Source organism: Myxocyprinus asiaticus, chromosome 20 (assembly GCF_019703515.2).
Source record: "Myxocyprinus asiaticus isolate MX2 ecotype Aquarium Trade chromosome 20, UBuf_Myxa_2, whole genome shotgun sequence".
Lineage (NCBI taxonomy): Eukaryota > Metazoa > Chordata > Actinopteri > Cypriniformes > Catostomidae > Myxocyprinus > Myxocyprinus asiaticus.
This window is the reverse complement of record NC_059363.1, coordinates 22303067-22324876: the sequence shown is the minus strand read 5'-3', so window position 1 is coordinate 22324876 and position 21810 is coordinate 22303067. Positions and strand designations below refer to the sequence as shown.

Here is a 21810-nt window from a genome sequence, read left to right as displayed (position 1 = left end):
AGCTGACTGTACATTATCTCTTACAAATGATCTTGCATAATGCCAGATCATTAGATTACTCGTACATCACTGAGCCATTTACAAAACTACCACTAAAATGGTTCCTTACCCTAAATTTATGTTTTTTTATTCTGCGTTTATCACTCCTGTCTGGCACGTCCTCCATTATGTCTCCCTCTTCATCCTCCTCTTCATCACTATCGTCAGCATTTTCTAAAAAATTAAATGTCTCCAGAACCTCTGGATTCCTGTTAAACCAAAAGGATCATGATCACCAATCAAGCCAAGAAGGAAATAATTTCAGTGATTCTGATATCTAATGTCTAATTAATCTACATTGATCCGCACAGACCCAAATAAATCCAAGTTGGGCAAATCTGTGCCTTTTAGGGATGTGCCTTGGTGGTCAACTAATTGACTAGTCGACTACTAACATTAATATTTGTAGTGGTGGTGGTTTTGACTGGAGACACAACTCTCAAATGAATAGAAAGACGCAATTTCTTGGAGAGCGTTTTTGCATGTTGATAGCTTGCTGTGCTAAAATGAATAAAAGTAAAACCTTCAGCAAGAAGTTTTGTCTCTTTAATGCTTCAAGTTTAGACCATTTATGTACCGCTACTGTTTCAGCCATCAAAGAGTTGCATCAACAATACGTTACAAGACGATCACTGTCGGACGTTAAATTCTCTGCTGTGAGTAATGTACCCTTATTTGTGAGGTGCTTTGGAGAGATTGAAGTATTTTGCTGATTCTGTCTGACACTACTTAAATAAATAGTTGCAGTACAAAAGGTTCCTTGATGTCGTGAACTAGATGTGTACCCGCATCATTATCTTGCAGTTCTGCGCTCTTGAATGCACAGTGAGGTTCACCCTGAGACTCCCTAGTGCTCTGGTTACATAGAAGTGCGCCATTATGCATTCAGGATTTACAGTTTTTGTGCCGCTCTGTTTTGGAACCTTTCTTATTTCTTACTCTCTTACTTTGTTAGTTTTGTGCAATGAGATGTAATAGCTATTTAGCCTATATTTGTAGTTGAATATCCGTTAGTTATGTTGAAGTGCTGCACTTAGCATCCATATATCCCTCTGAAACATGTCTGATTGGGGTAACGTGAACATAACAGAGCATTGTAATACATTTTTATCCTTAACACCGACTAGTCGATTATGTAAATTGGTAGTTTTGAACATCCAGTACCTTTTCATGTCTTGTCCCTTTCTTTTGGCTGGAGACTCTCCTCCATTAAGAATTTGCTCTAGATTCTTAGTTTCCACTGAACCATTCTGCTCAGAGCCGGACAGCCCCAGTAACGACCGCACTCTTTGCGACCGAACGTCCAATATTGTGTCCGTGTAACCTACTTCCTGAAGATATCTGAAAAGGGCAGAAATGCATAAGGAGAATTACATAAAGCTCAGACAATCAGATGACATAAATAGTCATAATATGACGACACAGATGCCCATGAACTTCCTTAGCAGGCGGACTGATGCTTTGACGCCCATAGAGGAAGTGCAATTCAGAAAGGCGTAATGACACAATAATGACTCAAGGCCACTAGCCACTTACTGTCTGAGGAGTTGCCTGCCCTGTTTCCATGTTAACTGACTGTTCTGAGGTATAGCTGAGACCTCTGTATCTTTGGTATCTTCTTTAGGGAAAAAATAGACAAAATAAACAATAAAACTATGTCAGTGCATTCAGAATAAAACATGGAGCCAGTGCACATTTTCACAAAAGTAGGCTGAGTCTACTTACCTGACTCAAAGCTGGGCATTTTCACTTCACCTTGATTTAGTTCTGTCCCATATTTTAATTTATGGTATTTTGCTCTGGTAATGGGTGAGAAAGTATGTTTAATAATGCTTTCAAAACTTCTGCATACAAAGTATTGCCCTGTGAAAAAGGCAAAAAGTTAACATGCTTAAACGTAATCATACAAACCTTTCTTGCTTCAGTGCATATTCTAACATTTTTATTCTTCTAACGAGGTCGTTCTTTAAATTTTCTTGACCCTTTCTCTCTCCTTGGAGGAACGCTATCCGAGCCTGGAAGACAAAAATAGAGGAATAGGACATTTGTGACACAAATATTAACTCAATACAGAATATCCTCTCTGACATGTTCATGAGCTGTGAAACACTGCTATGCTGCAAAGGACAACATTAAACCATACAGGGTCTCTATGCTCATATCCCATATCACTTTTGCAAGATAATATTGACCAGATGGATGACAGGAGGTTCAACAGGGTATTAAGTAAGAGCACAGAATATTTTTACACAGAATCAAGGCTTAGTTGTCAGTAAACAAAGGCTATTTTTGTACTGACAAAGAGGATTCAGTTATTAAAATTATTTCGGCCTGCATATTTATTAAAGGTGTCATGACATACCTTTTTTATTATCTTAATAGGTTCCTTGAGGTTCACTTATAATATTAGTAAAGTTTTTTTTGCACACACACACACACAAAAAAAAAAAAACCAGTCATATATTTGTAAACATGATAATTTTTCACCCTAATTCTGACCCTCTGTCAGAAACACTCAGTTTTGGTGCTGCATCTCCTTTAAGACTTGACAGTAAACGCCCACTGCTATGATTGGCTCTCTGATCTTGACTGACCTGCTCTCTGTACTTGCCATCTCACTGACAGGAGAGAGCGTAACGGTCAACTAGCGTGTTATGACAGTAATTCGCCATTTGCAGATCCCTAACAAATGAATGGGGAGAGCCGTAAAGTGACACCTACTAGGGCTGGGCAATAGGACGATGTTATCGGAAATCAACGATATCTTACAAAGATCCCGATGCCGACTGCGACTCTTGATTTACAGACGATGATTGACAATATCGGGAAATGGTAAAATCATGGATCTGGGAAGTCAGCAAATATATTAACAGTAGCCCAGGGTGTGAAAGCACCCACCACCTGCCATACGCGACGAGGTTAAATGCAGGTATTTAATGTGCAAATAATTTTGCTCATCTGCCCGCAACAGGAGGGCGAACTATAAGACGTCTTGGAGTGAAACATGACAAGAAATGCTGTTAGTCACACAGACATGCGCTTGAACAAACACACTTTATTATATTTTTAAGAACAGACAATAGAATAGCAGTCAATGCTCGTGTCTGATTCGCTGTTTGTTCAGAAGCATGCAGCACGAGCCTGTCATGTGGAACACACGGATGTCAGCGTGCAGCGTGAGCCTGTCTCGTTGAACAAGCACATGTAAAGAGTTTTCACTCTTTTTTCTCTGTTTCATTCGTCTGAAAAATGTTTGCAAATATAATGTCGTCTGTGAGAATGCTGCAAATGATCTCCGATCATCTCAGGAGGTGCTGTGAGTTTAGTTCGCTTTATTTCCACGCGGTTAGCATGCATTGTGAACGCAACACTGTAAGTTCAGTAATATATATCTTTGTATTAAAGAAACAAAGATGAAAGTGATAAAATCATAAAATAAATCACCTTTACCCTACAATTGAGTTCTATTTTCTTCTCTTTAGGCAGCATTAACTGTATTAACAAATCGCAATTCAAACACAAATTCGATAAGAACACACATTTGGCAGCATTATTTTGAGAACACAAGGGAATTTATTAGGCTTTATTATTATTATTATTGTTATGATTATTATTATCTTCTTTACATTTTTAATTGTCTTTAGTTCTTAATCTGTAGGCTATTAGTAATTTTCCAGCTGTTGTTGTTGACGGATACTTGCGTGATGGCAAATGGGGCCGTTGGAGACGGTAAAAGTTTGGATTTGTGGAGGTCGTTAAATACGATTTTTTGGTCACTTTATTATTTTAATCGCTTTATTTAATTTAATTTAAATGCAATTTGAATTTAGAAATGTCTTATGTTTTTCGTGTTTCAATAAATTACATTTTTAAAACAAAATCAATAATACAAAAATATCCACCTACTCGGTAGGGGGGTTGACGATATAATCGTATATCATGATATTTTTTTAAGGCGATTATCGATAAAATATTTTTTTTACATTTCGCCCAGCCCTGGTCACAAAATCCTCTGTAACTTCTCTTACAAAAACATCAATTTACCATAGTAAACTCCACACATAGTTTATTCCAAAAGGTTTGTTTTGTGTAAAACATGTTGAAGATTAGCGGAAAGGCGGTCAATTCATTAAGTGATGAACTGTTTCCTCACAAAAGCAGTTGATTCAGCACACTGAAGCATCTCCACCATAGACAGACACACATTCAAAAAGAACAGCCTCTTGTCTCCTCACCAGTGTACCGCCCGTAGAATTTCTATGGGAGCACCGTGTTATGCTTTTTCAGGCTAAGCTTGTAGGCTCCTCTGGAAGCTCACCGCTTCTGGGCGAGGCCACGGAGGTGAAGGTAAAGTAGGTTGTGATTAGTGGTCGACCGATATATCACCGAGGCCGATAAATTGGCCGATATTCTGACTTTTTTAATTATCGCATCGGGCAATACATTTTCCCGTTTGGCCGATTTGTTTCTTGAGGGCGGCAAAAATCACCTGCTTGCGTGCCATCGTATTATTGCAATAATAGACCGGTGTACAACACAGTGTCATTTAAACGATCCGCATATCAGAGCCGCGGCAGATGCGTTTGAGCTCATAATGTTAAAATGCTCGCGTGTTTCATTATCCCTCTCTCTCCTCAACAGTTCCCTGTAACTTTTAACTTTCTTTTCTAATGATAAAAGGCAAATATCAATAAAACTAATATCATATACAGTTTGCAAATACGCAGATACCTTGTTTAAACAGATGTAATTCACGGACCTCACGAAAATCCAGCGTTTTCTTCCCGTCAAGTGCTCATCTCATATCTTCCTCTGAAGTGCGTATTCTATCAGCCAGAATCAAAACTTCAGGATCAGGATCAAAAGTTCCTCTAATTCACAAATCATGGCGGTCACTCAGTGACAAGCAATTTTATGTTTATGTTATTTACTATATTAAATTGTGTGGTATATTGGCATTGTATCGGCTTATCAGCCACCCTGCTCTCTGGATATTGGGATCTGCATCGGCCATTAAAAAACCCATATCGGTCGATCACTAGTTGTGATGTGTTGTTGTGGAGGTGTTCAGATGCAAATGTCTACCACAGTGTAGTCTCAGCCTCAGACGGGATGCCCACAGTCTGTGTACTAACTGTCTGACGCTTATAGCACAACACTTTCTCAGTCCAGTCAGACCAAATCTGATTGACTGACTTCTACAGGATTTCCGAGAGCCTAGTTTGCGCTGGTACGGGTGGAAGCACGAGTCGAGTGCACAAGGTTCTGTGTTGATACAATGAGCTCTTTTGAGGACCAAATAATCACAGAATTTACCCAAGTTTGCCAGGTTAGTCACATCAACTCTTTCAAAGATATTCAGTGTTTGGTTTGAGGCACTGAGCAGAAAGTAAAGTGGATATCCATGAGCAGAGCTGTATATTCTGCTTTGTTTACTTGGTTATGTCTGTGAAATACTCTGTAATGAGGTTCTGTGCTGTAGTTGCATGCGCTACACATTTTCTGCTATTTTCCTGTGTGTTTTCAGTGCAATCGCTCACAGAGACTCACACACAATTATATAAATTATTTATTTTCCCATGCCGGTCTTTTATTATGGTATAAGCCGTCTCTAATAACCCTGCCCATAAACATCACGTAATAACAAACCCAACTGTGACCGGTCGCTTTACATGTCAGTTAGATTGCTTTTCCTGTCTAAGTGGGCGGTTCTTTACCAATGTTAGCTGTGATAAACAGCTGTGACATCACAATGTGGAGGAAGCAGAGAACGAGTCGTTTTGGCAGCTTGGTTTCAACAAATGCTCTTTTTGCAGTGAAGAGGAAGTTTTGAGTTCTGAAACGTACAGTATGTTTGTGGCGAGCAGGGCGGGGCCGAGCGGCGTCTGGGCAGAGTGAGGCTGGTGAATGAGGTCCACCTGTGTGCCACACCGGTCTCGCGTTCCAGTGAGGGGCAGCGGGAGTATTTAAGGAGAGGAGACAGTGGCAGATGGGAGAGAGACGCACAAAGCTGATTGTGTGTAGTGTTAGCTGAAAAGCCAACAGAGTTTGTGTGTATTGAAGCTGAAAAGTGTAACGTAGTGTGTTATTGAGTGCGGCTGAAAAGTGCAACAATAAATGCCTATGTGTTTTGTCAAGTCGATCCCAGCTTCCTCCTTTCCTTAATTGTTACAATGTTTTTATAGCTCTTACTGTATATGTTAAAAGATCAAGGACAATTTGATTCCTCATGTCATGACCCCTATAAGTGACTCTAATGACAAAGAGAATTAGGCCAAAACTGCCCCTTTGCCATTACCTGAACTCTTTGAACTAAACATTTTTGCCAGTTAAAGGCAAGTAAGGTGCTGGTAGCGGCGCAGAAATTACACACTTCTCCTTTTGAGAATTACCCTCAACAAACTTGAACATGAGCTTTTCACCAATTTAAGATTATGTTGTGATTGAACATGAGATGCCCAGGGAAATCTGCCAATTTCTTTCTGGACGACAGCTGAAACACATGTCTGATTTTCTAAAGGGGAACCAACACAAGCCCGATAGCAGGCAATGGTCTAGAGGAGCATAGCTCTACAGAGCAGGTTTTCATTAGCAAATGAGAGCAGCTGTGCAACTTGACCCCTCTTAAAAGGCCAGTAAGTGAATGAGAGGAGGCAAGAGGAGGGGTATTTATAGACAAGACAACCCAAAACTTAACCTTCCTCTAGTCTAGATAAAGAGCTCTTGCATGCTCTCATGACAACACCAGGAGGACATTAGGGCCGCCCCCTAATAGTCAACCAAATGTTAGTCGATGAGAAGAGTCTTGGTCGACCAAGTTTTGATTGGTCGGTTGGTCGCAGAAAAAAAAAAAAACTCCACAGGAAACCGACGAACACCGGTATTACCGCTGGTTGGACGCTAGGTGGTACTATGGGGTAATTTTCGTTAAGCAGGGTTAGGGTTATGCCTACAAAATAAAGCAAGACACCTTAATTTCAAACTTTGAACTTTATTTATTTATTTATTTATTTTAACAAAAAATTCAAATGAAACTGGAAAAAAATTAAAAGCAATTAAAATGTGTGTTGTTTAACTTTTTGAAAGATGGCTTTACAACAGTTGTGAAGGGCAACATCTCTTTGGAAACTAACCTGCTTATATATATATATATCTATATCTATATATATCTATATCTATATCTATATATCTATATATATATATATATCTCTACATATCTCGCAATATCCAATTACATCGGCAACCCCCGGGCTGAGGGATCGGTGTATATTCTTGCTTTAGTGATTTTGCATTGAAAATTAAATGAATTTATTTAAAAAACAAAAAACTTAAATCAAATACATTTCTAAATTCAAACTGCACTCCAAACGAAACGAAAAAGCAATTAAAATAATGAAGTGATCAAAATAATTATATATAGGTAGTCACGTGACGCCATGCGAGGTTTGGACGTGTGAACGACGAGCTCTGCGCACTTTGCTAGTTTTGATACTTTTAATGATATAAACCGGTGAGATTTGATACACCCTGATCCATAACTGTTCAAGAAGACAACATGTCAAAGAATTCAAAATCCTCAGGCTCTGGAGACATTAAAAGACAGGTACGTGCTCAAGATGACGCGCCTCCGGAGGCCTCGGACCAGGGAGTCAATTTGGCCAAAGATGTGAAAGAGATTCCGCGTGAATTGTTGAATATGTCGGCAATGCCTGCGAAGGTCATTGCTGACTTGGAGGATCTTGCTGCAAAACGTCGATCGATCACTGCCGTGGAGACGAAATTCACTGATGTGGTTATAAGAGTGGCGTATGTCGAGAAACGGATAGAATATCTGGAGTCATCGGAGAGGGAATTAGCTTCTAATCTGCTATGCATCTAAATATGATATAGTGACCAGGGTGGACTTGGAGCGTGTCTGGGAAAAGTTGGAGGATATAGAAAATTGTAGTCGGTGGAACAACGTCTGAATTTTTGGAATTCCTGAGCGAGTAGAGGGTCAGAATATGGTGGAATTTCTAGACGGGCTCTTTCCAAGTCTGCTCGACATAACAGGCCATAAGCTGGAAATCGAGCGAGCTCATAGAGTTCCGGCCCAGCGATCCGCTGAGGGAGACAGGCCCCGATCAATTCTGGCCAAATTTCTGAGATCATCCGAAACAGATCTTGCGTTACGCGAGGCGAGGAGTAAAGGAAGGCTTTCTTGGAAGAACCACAACATTTCTTATTCCCAGATTTTGCAAACTCGACAAGAGAGAAACGCGATCGATTCAAGGAATGCAAGAAACTCTTAAAGGTCGCCTTTGCATTGATGTTCCCAGCCAAATTGAGAATAGATGCTAAGGATGGCTGCAAAGTATTTACTTGTCCCCAACAAGCATTGTCCTTCATAAAGTCAATGGAGTGAATAAGTCATTGTGTGATTCTCATGTTGCAGCTGAGTGGGCCTGACTCACTGAACATTCACTTGACCGTCCGAGGAAGATGTGCGCCTTTTTTGTTTCTTTTTGTGCTGGTTCCGCCTAGTGGCTGGAGTTTGTTTTGTGTATTAACACACCTTCAAGAATCTCTTACATCAACGGAAGGTCACTTTTGCACTGATGTTTCCGGCCAGGTTGAGAACAGATGCTAAGGATGGCCGCAAAGTATTTACATGTCCCCAACGGGAGATGTCCTTCATGGAGTCAATTGAGTGGTGCTCGCGTTGCAGCCGAATTTTGACACACAATCTATTTTTTCTAATATGTCAAAATGTCAAATGTTAATATGAGTGGATTGTCTCTCTACACATTGAATGTGAATGGGTTGCGGCACTCCATAAAAAGAAGGAAGGTTATTTCTTTCTTAAACGTAAGAAATATGATATAGTGTTTCTTCAAGAAACGCATCTTTCCCCGCAGGAAAGATTCAGGGGCAAAGGTTGATTTTGGCTAATATTTATGCACCTAACGCTGATGATCAGGGCTTTTTTATAGATCTTGAAGGGATGTTGCAAGTCGCTGGCACCCCTCATGATATAATATTGGGAGGAGACTTTAATCTATTGATGGACTCAGTCCTTGATCATAGTGAAGCAAAAGTGTGTAAGCCCCCTAGAGCAACACTGATGCTTCACAGGATGTGTAAAAATCTGGGTCTTACAGATATTTGGAGACTTTTGAACCCATCTGGTAGGGACTATAAACATTTTTCATCAAGATTTATTCTAGAATAGATTATTTATTTTTTTAATCTCCAAGTCCCTATTTCATCTGTTGTTGATTGCACAATTGGAAACATCTTAGTCTCAGATCATGCCCTGGTGTCTTTAGAGGTGTTGCCACATACGGAGAAAAAGAAATCATTTAGTTGGCACTTTAATGTATCCCTTTTGCAAAATCCTGAATTCCAACAAATGTTAAAGGCTGAAATCAATGTTCATATGGAGACCAAATGGTCCTCAGTATCCTCTGTGGGCATGGCTTGGGAGGCACTTAAGGCTGTTCTTAGGGGCCAGATTATACAGTATGCCTCATTCACCAAAAAAATCCAAAGCACGAGAACTCGTAAAGTTGGAAGGGAATATTAAAAGTGCCGAAGCAGAGCTGAAGTGCCGAATGTCGTCTGATGGCCTCAGAGAATTGACCCAACTGAAATACAGATATAATACTATTTTGTTGTGGAAGGTGGAGTTTTGGCTGTTCAGGGCAAGACAGTCATACTTTGAGGTGGGGGACAAAGCAGAGAAGCTTTTGGCTAGTTATATAAAGCAGAGAGTCTTTTTCTATCATTCCCTCAGTGAAATCTGCTGGTGGTGAACTATTTACCTCGGCCATTGATTTTAATAATGCGTTTAAAGAATTCTATCTTGATCTCTATAGTTCCACGTCTTCGTCTACTGATGAAGATATTAGAAACTTTGTGGAACCATTAGAACTCCCTAAATTGACAACTGAGCAAAGAAATTCTCTTGATTCTGAGATAACCTTGGAGGAGTTTGGTGAGGTAATTAAGGCCTTGCCTACAGGCAAGGCTCCGGGGCCAGATGGCTTTGCCGCTACAGAACTGTCTCCACTTTTGCTAGAAGTTTATACAGAATCATTAAAGAATGGAAAGCTTCCGCCAACCATGACACAAGCCCAGATCAGTCCGATTCTTAAAAAGGACAAAAATCCAAGCAAGTGTAAGAGTTACCATCCAATTTCCCTTATCTAGCTAGACGTTAAAATATTGTCAAAAAGTTTGGCTAACCGATTAAGTTATACATCTCTTAAACATATAGATCAGGTGAGGTTTATTCGGGGCCGCAGCTCTTCTGATAACATTAGGCGTTTCATTAGTATCATGTGGTCAGTGGCGAACGATCAGACTCCGGTCGCTGCCATCTCACTTGACGCCGAAAAGGCATTTGATATGGTAGAATGGGATTATCTTTTTAAGATTTTGGAAATAAAAATTTTTTGGGAATGCTTTTATTGGATGGATTAAGTTACTTTATAGACACCCGGTAGCGGCGGTACAAACAAATGGAATAGTTTCAGATTATTTTACTCTGGATAGGGGCACCCGGCAGGGTTGCCCTCTTTCCCCATTATTGTTCCGTCTTTCCCTGGAACCATTAGCAGCTGCGATAAGAAAGGAAGATGATTTTCCAGGGGTGGTGGTGGGAGGTATGGCGCATAAGCTTTTGCTTTACGCAGATGATATTTTATTATTCGCCTCCGACCCCATCTAGAGATGCAAGGGTGCGCCTTATGCAATTCAAGATTTTACATCGGGGGTGGGGGGTATTAATCGGGGTTAAGTATTGATTCTGTTTGTATATGTTTTGCTGTTCTTTGTTTAATATATGAATCAATAAATAAAAAAATGTATCACAACAAAAATTCTCTATATATATCTAAAATATATATATATATATATATATATATATATATATATATAACCACCTTTCCTTTTACCGTCAGGCAAGTATCTGTCTAAACATGCAGGTAAATGAAGACATAAAAACAATTATAAATGTAAAAATAATAATTATAATGATGATAATAATCACTGAAATATAAATCATGGTTCGAGGTGAACATGTTTTTGTATTATTTTATGTTTTAATCAAAGATGTATAGGCTGCAGAATTGTGGTCACAATGAACTGCTCTGTGGAAATAAAGAGAACTGAACTCAAAGCACCTCCTGAGCTGAGATGTCGGAGGTCATTTGCAGCACTCATAGATGATACTGTTCTTGCAAAAAATAAATCAGAAGATAGAAACAAAGAAAGAGTGAGAACCTTTAACATGCGTGTTCCACGAGACTGCATGCCTCCGAACAAACAGCGTTTCATACATGCGCATAGACGGCTTTTCTGCCATCTGTTCTTAATATTATAATAAAGTGTGTTTCTTCAAGCGCGTGTCCATGTCTCTATGGGCAAATTATTTGTAATATTAATTTGATCATAATAATAGCCTAATAATAATAATTTAATACATTAATGGGAAAACGAGCCAAATATCGTCTTGATCAGAGAATAATAGTAAGGCTGAAAAGTATGTAAAAGTCCCTAATTTCACTGCAGAAGACATTTTAAAGAGGTTTTAGTGGCTTGTGAAAAAGCCTACATAGCACAGCAGGACAGTAAGACACAATTCCATTGATTGAGTCAACACTACCTTAACCTTTTGTACTAAAATATTTTACTGCCAAATAAACTCAAATATCTGACAAACAAAACACCAGCATTGTGTAACATTTTCTAAACCAATAAAGGGCCCCACAGGAACCTCAGAACACAGAGCAGATAACAAGCAATTTTATTAAGTTACACAAGCACTCTGCGATATATTGAATATTCATAATGTATTTGCAATGACTTGGTAATATAAGATTAAGCAACACTGCGAATATTGCAATTATTTTAATGTACTTTTTAGTTTCCTAACGATCATGTCATTAGACTAGTTTATGGCTCTTTTCTTGCCTCGCGGCACTTGTGAAAATGAGTGTTAAGTAGGGTTGGGCGATGTATTTAATAGGGATGTGCAAGGCCTCCATTTGTAATAATCAAATCAACGCGAGGATTCACGAACTCCAGAATAGAGAGCGTTATTGCAATGGATATGCGTGAATCACTACTCAAAATAGCAGGGAATAAAGTGCATAATGAGCTACGAGCCCAAATAGCACAATACATAGATCTTCAAATTATGAATTCACTCACATTAATGTTAAACAAAAATAATCAAAAACCTCATTCACACTGGGCTTTGATCCCGGGATTTTCCCCGAATAATTGCAGAAGAGCCTTCTGTGTGAACGCAAGCAGGAATAACAGAAAATTTGTTCCCGGGATCAGACCCTAGTAACAGAGCAGATACCGTGAAGGGTGTGTATCGCAGTGATGACATATTTATCATGTGAAGGAGAAAGTTTGCAGCTATGCAGCCTAGAGATGAAAAAAAGACAGCAGTCATCTACCGTTGACATTTTCTTATTCACGGCATGTTGAATTTTAAGTCAGGATCTTTTCCGATTTTGTATTAATTTCATTTTTGTTTTCCTAAAAAAATAAATAAATAAATAAAAAACTTCAAACTATGCTATCTTATTTTGAAACCGTTCTTGATAACGTTTTTGAATAAAACAAATGATACATTTCATGTATGTTATTTTTTAACATGGATTTTGATTTACAAGCAATTTCAAAATTATTAGAAAATGCCCATCCCTAGTAGAAATCATGAAAATGACATCGAAGACTTGCTGAGGCAAGTCCCTAATTTTGAGCTTGTTTTTCCAAAACAGGTGCCTTGTTTTTCTTTCAAGATCTGGAAATACTGCAACTGGTATATCACCCACCCTTAGCACAGAGTACTGTCATTTTAAAAAGAATGTTATTAACCATTCTTTTATTTCATCCTAATAAACTTTTCTAAAAAATATCATTTTTGCTCAGAACGAACCGAAATGAAAAATGACCGTTTTAGTCCCTGATTGCAATGCACATTTATGACGTGATTTTTTTTTTTTTTTTTTTTTTACAGTTACCAGTTTCAATCTTTATTGTCCTCGAGAGGCAATTCAGTAGGTAAAGAGCAGCCAATAACACAAAGACAGTTAACATCGAATAATACAAAAACTGATGCGCTACCTGTAAAAGTAAGCCTTATAAACTACTGCGGGAATAAAATCAATAAAATTAGCTATTGTGCAAATCTTTTACAGTTATACACTTAAAAACACACACAAAAAAAAAAAAAACACAAAAATAAGATAATTACTATGAACTTGAGTGATACGATGAAATTAATTTCAAATTCAGATGATGAAATTATCCATCAGTTTAGTGGTACTGTATGCTATTTACTTGTTTACAATGGGTTTAAAGTGTGGGCTTACTGAGAGAGTGCTGAATCTTTTGGGTGAAAAACAATTTGGAATCATGTGTAACAATCACATGAAATTGTCTTTGCAACCTGAACTTCTTAAGAACTTTTTGACTTTGTGACATGTGCGCTAAAAAACCTAGGAATAAAACACACAATGAATGAAAGAATGCAGGTGTCTCAAGTGTTTTTAAATTTGTGATTCAAATAATGATGATTCTGCTGGCGATATAAAATGAAGGATTATCGTGAATATCGCAATGATTTTAATGTGCTTTATTTGGCCACTACGTTTCCTAAAAAGCCCGCCTTTAGACTAGCTTCACAATCTATCAGGGGTGCACGATTAAATTAAAATAACATCAGACTCGCAATGTAGTCATATGTGAATATTAAACCTCAAAAGGCTGCAGCATAATTAAATTAATTCATGTGTGCGCACGTGTGGGCGTCTCATGAAATGCCATTGTCAGTGCTCTCGGAGCGGTTTATGTGCATTGTGAAAGTGCTGCAGGTACACAAATTCACAAAATTCCAAACATTTATAACTGCTACAAATTATTATACAAATCTAAAAACTTAAAGAAAAGGAGCAGATGACAGCGATTCACCAGATTTGTAATTAGGAACAATGTAAACTAACTGTCACATACACACTGACACGGCAGTGCATTTACAGTGTTCTGCCAAAATAAAAAACTCCAGGTCAAGGTGAAGTAAATACGACACAAAAATCATATTATTGTATAAAACAATTTTAATCCTCAAAATAATTTTTTTGCACACCGTTTGAATCTTTTTGGCTCCAATGGCTGTTTGGTTGAAATGATGATTCCTCTGATAAAAAAATAAAAAAATAACAGCCATTTCAGAGCAAATACACAATTGTCGAGATAAATACTGAATATCGTCAATAGGCGGATAAAAATCAGAATATAATTTTTGTTGCCATATCGCCCACTCCTATTGTTAAAACAGATGTTTTAGTAGTGTATCGTATTTAGACTTCAATATAAAAAAATTTTGTTAATTGGTAAATTAGAAAAAAATATTTAATCCCACGTGGCATTTTTAATAGAACATTTTAAAAACTTTGCTGTTTATTAGTTCTTTATTTTGTTCAATTTGGTGGTGCCTATACATGAAAACGATTAAATATCAATCTTGTGTTTATTCAGTGAACAATGAGAACAACAAGCCTTGATTATTTCAAACTAGACTTTTGTAGCATTTTAGTTTGTACATAAAAAGTTCTGAATTTAATTTGCAACAACTTTTTTTGTGTTTTTATTTTTTATTTTTTTAACTATGGTTCCTCCCATTGAAAAAAAAACCCCAAGGCATTTCAGCACAAATACATAAATATCAAGATTTTACACATACATTTTAAGATGTATTAAGCATGGAAAAGAACATATAAAGACATTGCCTATTAAATCTGGATAACCTGATTTAGAAAGATGTTAGATTAAGATTAAACTTGCCTAGATTAAGAGTGCACCACAATGAAGAAAAGGCAAGAGAGAGAATACAGTCTGAGCTAGGGTGGGTGGTCAGAGCTTTCACAGAGACAGCTGTTTGTGCTTGTCTTCAGATTACAGACATATTGGAACGAGACTGACACACCGAGGCCTGCTCTACTCAAGAGCACACCATGTGTACAATCCCTGTAAAGTAACATGACTCATGATCTCATTTGAAAAATAAATAAAAGATTTTGAAATGGATCTCTGGATAATACAACACCTGGACACAAATCAGTAACTAAAGGACCTGTAGTATGTGGTCTAAGATACTATATATTCCACAGTAGAGTTATAATAAAGTTCTTGAGAAGAAAAGTCCATGTGTCAAGCAGAAATGTACTTTCACAATCCACCCCCACATTCACAGTGCTAGAATCAATGTGTAAGGTCACTCCATTGAGATACCTCACAGGCAGCCCGGGGGAACACAGTGAGATCACTGGCCAAAGCTAGAGCCTTACAAAGGAGCAAGCAGCAGTGCACGAGGCAAGAATAGCCCTCACCAACGCATGACACATTCCCCTGTACAGTTGTCAGATAGCGGAGTTTGAGGTGGAGAAGGATGTAGGTTAGAGATAGAGGAATGGGAATGGTATGTTACAAGATAATGGTAATCAAAATATTTTCCTGAGAGACGGCTAATCTGCCATACTCAACTGAAAATTATGAGAAACAAAAAAATCTCTTTTTGAGCTTGGGGGAAGTAAACATCCATCAGCTCAATTAAAAAGCCACTGTATAACAAGTTGACTGTCAAAACTACAAGACAGGCACACATCTGTATCATTACAGTTTAGTTAGTAAGTGCATGGCTTCTAGATTAATTATTCAAAACCCCACGCAATCAACTAGCTGGAGTGAACACAACAAGCAATGCCTCTCATCTGAACTCAAAAGCAAAGTAACAGTAACACACATTGTTTATAAAGTGAAGCATTAAATAACTTACAGGGAGAAAACAGAGTTCAACAGTCAGGTTACAAAAGTAAAAAATACCATAATTTTTTTTTTCCATAGGGGTATTGATTATTAACGAAAACCTTTAAACACAGGCCTACCGTGAGCTGCGAGGCTGTTGATCGATGGAATATGCTTCTGTTGAAGCCATCATTCCACTTTAATTCGATTTCGTATTTATAAAAATTGTTTAATTGTAGAATTTCTGATGAATAACTACACTATGATCCCGAGGACGAAAATCCACCAAATCCACCAATCGTGGCAAAAGAGCCTATCAGCAACCACCCACTTTCATTATGCACTGTGAATGACGCAATTGAGTCGGTCTCCCTCCACTCTCAAACCTGATTTGTACATGTCTGAATATTTTACAATATACTTTAAATATATTGATATTGAAATAATTATACTTAAATCAATGGTTTTATATTTTTCCAATGTTATTTTATTCAACTACGTTATTCGCAATGCTTCATGGGATTGTAGTTCATTATCTCATGAAAGACGGTAAGTACACAGTTTTGTTTTTTTTCTTTTCCTTTTCTCCCAATTTGGAATGCCCAATTCCCAGTGCGCTTAAGTCCTCATGGTCACGTAGTGATTTGCCTCAATCCGGGTGGCGGAGGACGAATCCCAGCTGCCTCCACGTCTGAGACCGCCAACCCGTGCATCTTATCACATGGCTTGTTGAGCGCGTTGCCACGGAGACATAGCGCGTGTGGAGGCTTCACGCCATCCACCGCGGCATCCACACTCAACTCACCACGCACCCCACCGAGAACGAACCACATTATGGTGACCGTGAGGAGGTTACCCATGTGACTCTTCCCTCCCTAGCAACCGGGCCAATTTTGGTTGCTTAGGAGACCTGGCTGGAGTCACTCAGCATGCCCTGGGATTCGAACTAGCGAACTCCAGGGGTGGTAGCCAGTGTCTTTACCACTGAGCTACCCAAGCCCCCCATAAGTACACAGTCTTTTACTTTTGTCTTTTTGTCTGATTTTTAAATACGGTTTTGCTTTAAATCAAAGTTTGTAATGATGTGATTCACCTCGGAGCTGGTCGATTTGGTTCATGACTTATAACTCTTCCATGATGTACTTTATGAAATCCCTATGGGGGGGGGAACAATGGTAAAAAAAAATTCCAGAACCAGGATGGCTAAAAATGTGGATGGGCACTGTTGCACTCTATTGCACACATATTAGTGATGTGTTCTAAATAAGAACTGTGGAGCACTGAGCGTCATTTGTTTTCCTAAAAATGTCTTTTAGTAATTTCAAGTTTATTCTTTGACAAATGATATATGTCAGGTGGCACACTAGATTTTGAATGACCTGCATACAAATACATTATACATTATACAGATATACATTTAACCAGTCAAGAGAATTTACTTCAATTTCTAAACTGAATTTAAGTTTCACACATGAGGTTGTCCTGAACAGCAATTCATCTGTACAAAATCTCAAGAAACCAGTTGGAATAGCCTATTTAGCTCCAATGGACCCTTTCACAGACTGCAATAATGCGACTCCATATTATTTAGCAGCAAAAATTAGCAGTAAAACATTTTTATATTGTCCTTATATTATATATATATATATATATATATATATATATATATATATATATATATATATATATATATATATATATATATATTATTTAACATTATTCTTAGAGTTCCATTACTTGAGCATATATATATATATATATATATAAAAAAAATAAAAAATAAAAAACACCTGCCAAGGAAGACATTAAATTTGGCTTTTCAGACTGCTGTTATCCATAACTTCATTGTACAACTCTGCTGCATCTGCATATCATCAAATTAAAATGTGTTCTTTTTGCTCACAGTGCCAATAATTGGAGGTATTGCTGTTCCTCCACAGTTATGCACTTTATTGATGTTCGTAAAAAAATGCTCCGACAAAACTTTCACAACTATTTACTAGGGATGCACCGATCTGATATCTGGATCGGTATCGGCTCCGATACTGAAACTTTTAGACAGATCGGGTATCGGTCCGACGAACCCGATCCAAATCCGATACTGTGTTTTAGTCAACGTTTAGTCAAGCTCCAAAAATGACATAAAAGAACCATAAAAACACCATTAAAGCAGTTCATATGACTCATGCATTTTATTCAAAGCCACTTGAAGATGTGCGATAGCTCTGTGAATCACAAAAGGCTGTGTTTAATAAGTAAATATATAGTATGCGCAGCGCAAGCGCGTTAGTGAATGGACTGTTCTGTTGACACAAACTCACGCACAGGCTGGTGATGCACAATATTTGAGCTCTACTTGTAGTTCATGAACCCCTTGTACTGCAAACATAAACCCATTCTGTTTTTAAAAATATGCTTATTTTTATATTATATTTTATATATATATATATATATATATATATATATATACACACATTTTTTTTTTGTCTTAATGTACATTATTTAATATGTACTGTATATCAATGTGCCTGTTATATTCTCATGGCATTAAAAATAGCAGCGAGGTTCAGCAATTCGTTTGCACTGAGCTCGTAGAAAATCCCCCAAAAAAGACACTTTACATGCTGTATTTTACTGCAGACAAATGAATAGCAGAACCACACTTCTATTTTTATTTCAAGTGTAATATAACAAAGTATTGCAAACATTTTAATAAAGACTGAGAGCCAGACTATTCTTTTATATACTTTTAATTTTCTGCATCATATTTCATAATATACCTGTTATTCTTAATGTACATTATTCCACATGTATTTATATTGCTGTACCTTGTGTTATATTATCCAGACATTCATCCAGGCATTATAAAAAGAGAAGTTGGCTTCAGGTGTCCGTTTGTAATATACTTGTAGCAAAACACACGTGCAATTAAATACCCAACAGCGCTCTTACTCATCTCACTTACATAAAAAAAAAATACAAAATAAAAACTGATTATATACTCCTCACAATGAATCAACACCATGGAAAAACATAATGAAACTGTTATGCCAAATTAGGTAAATAAATGCTTTAACAGCGTTCATTATATTAATCTCTAACAGCTGAAGGTGCTGTTAATAACTTGCAACATATCTTAAAACATCCCCACCACACCTAGTTAATCATAGTCTTCTGTTTTTAGGCTAAATTATAAGTTAAGGACTCAGGACAAGAGTACTATAACAAACAAAAACACAGTTTAGAGCTATCAAATTACTACACTGCTTTGTCTCTGTAATGGGATAGGTGCATTAAGACCTGAATATTAATGATGTGACTCTGTATTAGTAAAGCATTAAGCCATTATAAGATAATCCAATACTTCTGTACTAACTTGACAAGACCTACATTTTTTGCCATTTCAATTTCACTCCGAGTCCTCTCATGTATCTTAAGAAATGCAAAGTGCTGGCAGGTAATGCAAAGGAATACTGCTGTATTAAAACACAGCGCTGCTTGTGTCAGCAGTGTGTGAGGATGGCTTTTACACATATGGTTAGGAACAGCTGGCTGCTCAAAGCCCTGAGCAATACCCTGATGCTTGGAAGAAATCTCTGTCACCTACCAGATTTAAAGATCGGTGGAACAGCATCTCAGCTGTGCAAACTGAACACAGACACTAAAAATACTTTGGCTGTTTTTTTGGCTTTGGCTATTTCTGCATTGAAAAGTACCTGTTCTCTCGGTCACAGAGCTCTCTCTCTCCCTCCTGTGCCAACACATTTTTACACACACATACACAGAAAGAGTGAAGCTACATTTTTACCTGTGTCTGTTCTGCCGCTCTTCAATGAGAGAAGTGATCGTGAAGATCAACCTAAATATAGCCGCCAAAAGGCGATATCCGCGTTTTGATGAACTACAGTTACGAGCCGACCTACAGATTTCTTCTCCCTCATAGTGGTCTCGGACCGATTGTTTTGGTGCGGATCTGAGTGAGATTGCCGTTTTCATATATGCCTGTACGAACTGAATGAACCAAGGGAGAAAATGCACAATGTTCAGAAACAAATGCTCCAAACGAGCCAGGTGTGCGATTCATGGAGTGAAAAGGGCAGGAAAAACGCTTAGTGACAGAATCACTATGGATTACTACTGTGTTTGAGATTATATGCAGCTGAGTGTGATCGCAGATGAAAACGTTCAGATCAGCTTGACGTCTTGTCAGTTCTTCATTGAAAAAAGCAGCTCACTGGTCTAATCGGCTCATATGGCTCAGAATTTCCCCTTGTGGATTTCGCATGGAATTCAAGTTTGATGAACTTTGACAGGTGATTTCGCCTCGTTGACCAATTGGAAGTTGCTTGGTTTGGCAGTACCTGTGTGTGGGCGGTGCTTCGTAAACAGCAACACTGAATACTCACAATGGACTAGGTTATCATTTTAGTGGCAAGTTTCTTTTTAACCTTCATCTCCCGGAGTATAAAGTGCAAAATTTAAAAGTGGCTGCGTTGCAATTTTTTTGTTGGTTTCACACATGCTCAACCAACGCCTTCTTTGCCCACAGAATTTCGCCATGCAAAGATAAATGTGACTGCGCCTTTACTGTACAGGGTGAGACTGGTCACTGGTATACTTATGAATGGAAGAAACCGTAACCCTCTATATGGAGGCTCTAGTAATAGAAGTCCCCTTTAAACAAGCAATTTTCTTTTTGATAGAGTTTTCATAGAGTAACTGCATGCGCATTATCTAGATTTGCCTGAAAAAGTGTTTTTTTAGCATGATCAGAGCTCAAGAAGCACAATTTATGATATCATTGTTGTCAGATTTTACTGCTGATTTGAAATGTGTTATTTGCTCACAAACTTGATCAACCCTTTTGGAGATTTTGGTCTTTCCCCATTCAAGTAGATAGGAGCTGTACTTGTATCCATAGAAAAAAGCTTCCCGCAGGCTGCCTGGAAGTGTTATGAACATGACCACCAAGTGACCTGACTTGGAAGGATGGCACATGATGAATTGCTGAATAAATTTATGTTTAACAAAAATACATAATTGCATTACGTAGTAATCATATTTCACTATATAAGAGCACAGTCTCATATGTTATTGCTTAATTATGACTGTGATTACACTTTATGGAACGACTATCCTCTCCAGAGACATGGTTACAAATGCTAAATAAACACTTAATTATGTTACAATGTGATAAATAAAGGTTAAAACCTGCACAGAACTTTAATCCCTGATAGCTGGAGAGGCAATGAGCTATGACTCTGAAGACGGTGCTACCATGACCCATAAACCCTGAACTAACCCAGATAACGCTAATCAGCCCCATTCCTGATGTGACAGCTCAGGACATCTCTGCTAGCAGCTATGCCTAGGAGGACTGACAAGCTGACAGCAAGAGTTTGACATCAATTAGGGCCAGACAGTATCATAAAGTAGCATGGAACTACAACCCATTATGATAACATTAACTGTCTTCCATACATACACACACACACACCAAATGTGTGCCATTGCAGAAGTCTTTACTTGAATGTAAAAGTAGCACTGATAATGGACCTCAGACTTCCCATGCGTTTCAATACCACATGCAAATTTGGATAGGCAAGTGAAAAGCTCTACACTGTGCCATTTTTATAATTGCTTACATATTTAGAATTCTTTCGATGCAGATTTGTCTGTAGCATTTTTGTTTGTAGTATGTTCGGAATGAATCTAATGATGAGGTGGCAGTTTTAACATCTGAAACACGGAATGTGGAGCAGATAAACAAGACCAACCCCTTTTTTTTCTGAGAAAACCTGGATTGGTATGAGTGTGGGAGAGTACAGACTAACTCCTCCTGAATAATGAACAGTGCCCATTAGGTTAGATGTGGGAGTCATCTCAAAAGTACATCACTGAACAAGTCTGTACAGGGGTGATTAAAATCTCGCAGCCTCCTAAGAGAAGACTGACTGAGTTTACATA

General features: G+C 38.0%; 1 protein-coding gene across 2 annotated transcripts in view; it reads right to left on the bottom strand.

Moving 5' to 3' along the window:
- The window catches only part of strn3 (striatin, calmodulin binding protein 3), a 39461-nt gene that overhangs the window by 14545 nt on the left and 3106 nt on the right, over positions 1-21810 (bottom strand). The window contains exons 2-6 of one of the 2 annotated variants that reach the window (XM_051645786.1): positions 1951-2054; positions 1765-1838; positions 1576-1654; positions 1204-1380; positions 110-248 (exon numbers count right to left, since the gene is read on the bottom strand). In XM_051645786.1, coding sequence (XP_051501746.1) covers positions 110-248; positions 1204-1380; positions 1576-1654; positions 1765-1838; positions 1951-2054 — 573 coding nt within the window. Of the gene's footprint in view, positions 1-109; positions 249-1203; positions 1381-1575; positions 1658-1764; positions 1839-1950; positions 2055-21810 lie in introns of both variants that reach the window. The other variant, XM_051645785.1, reaches the window with a different exon arrangement.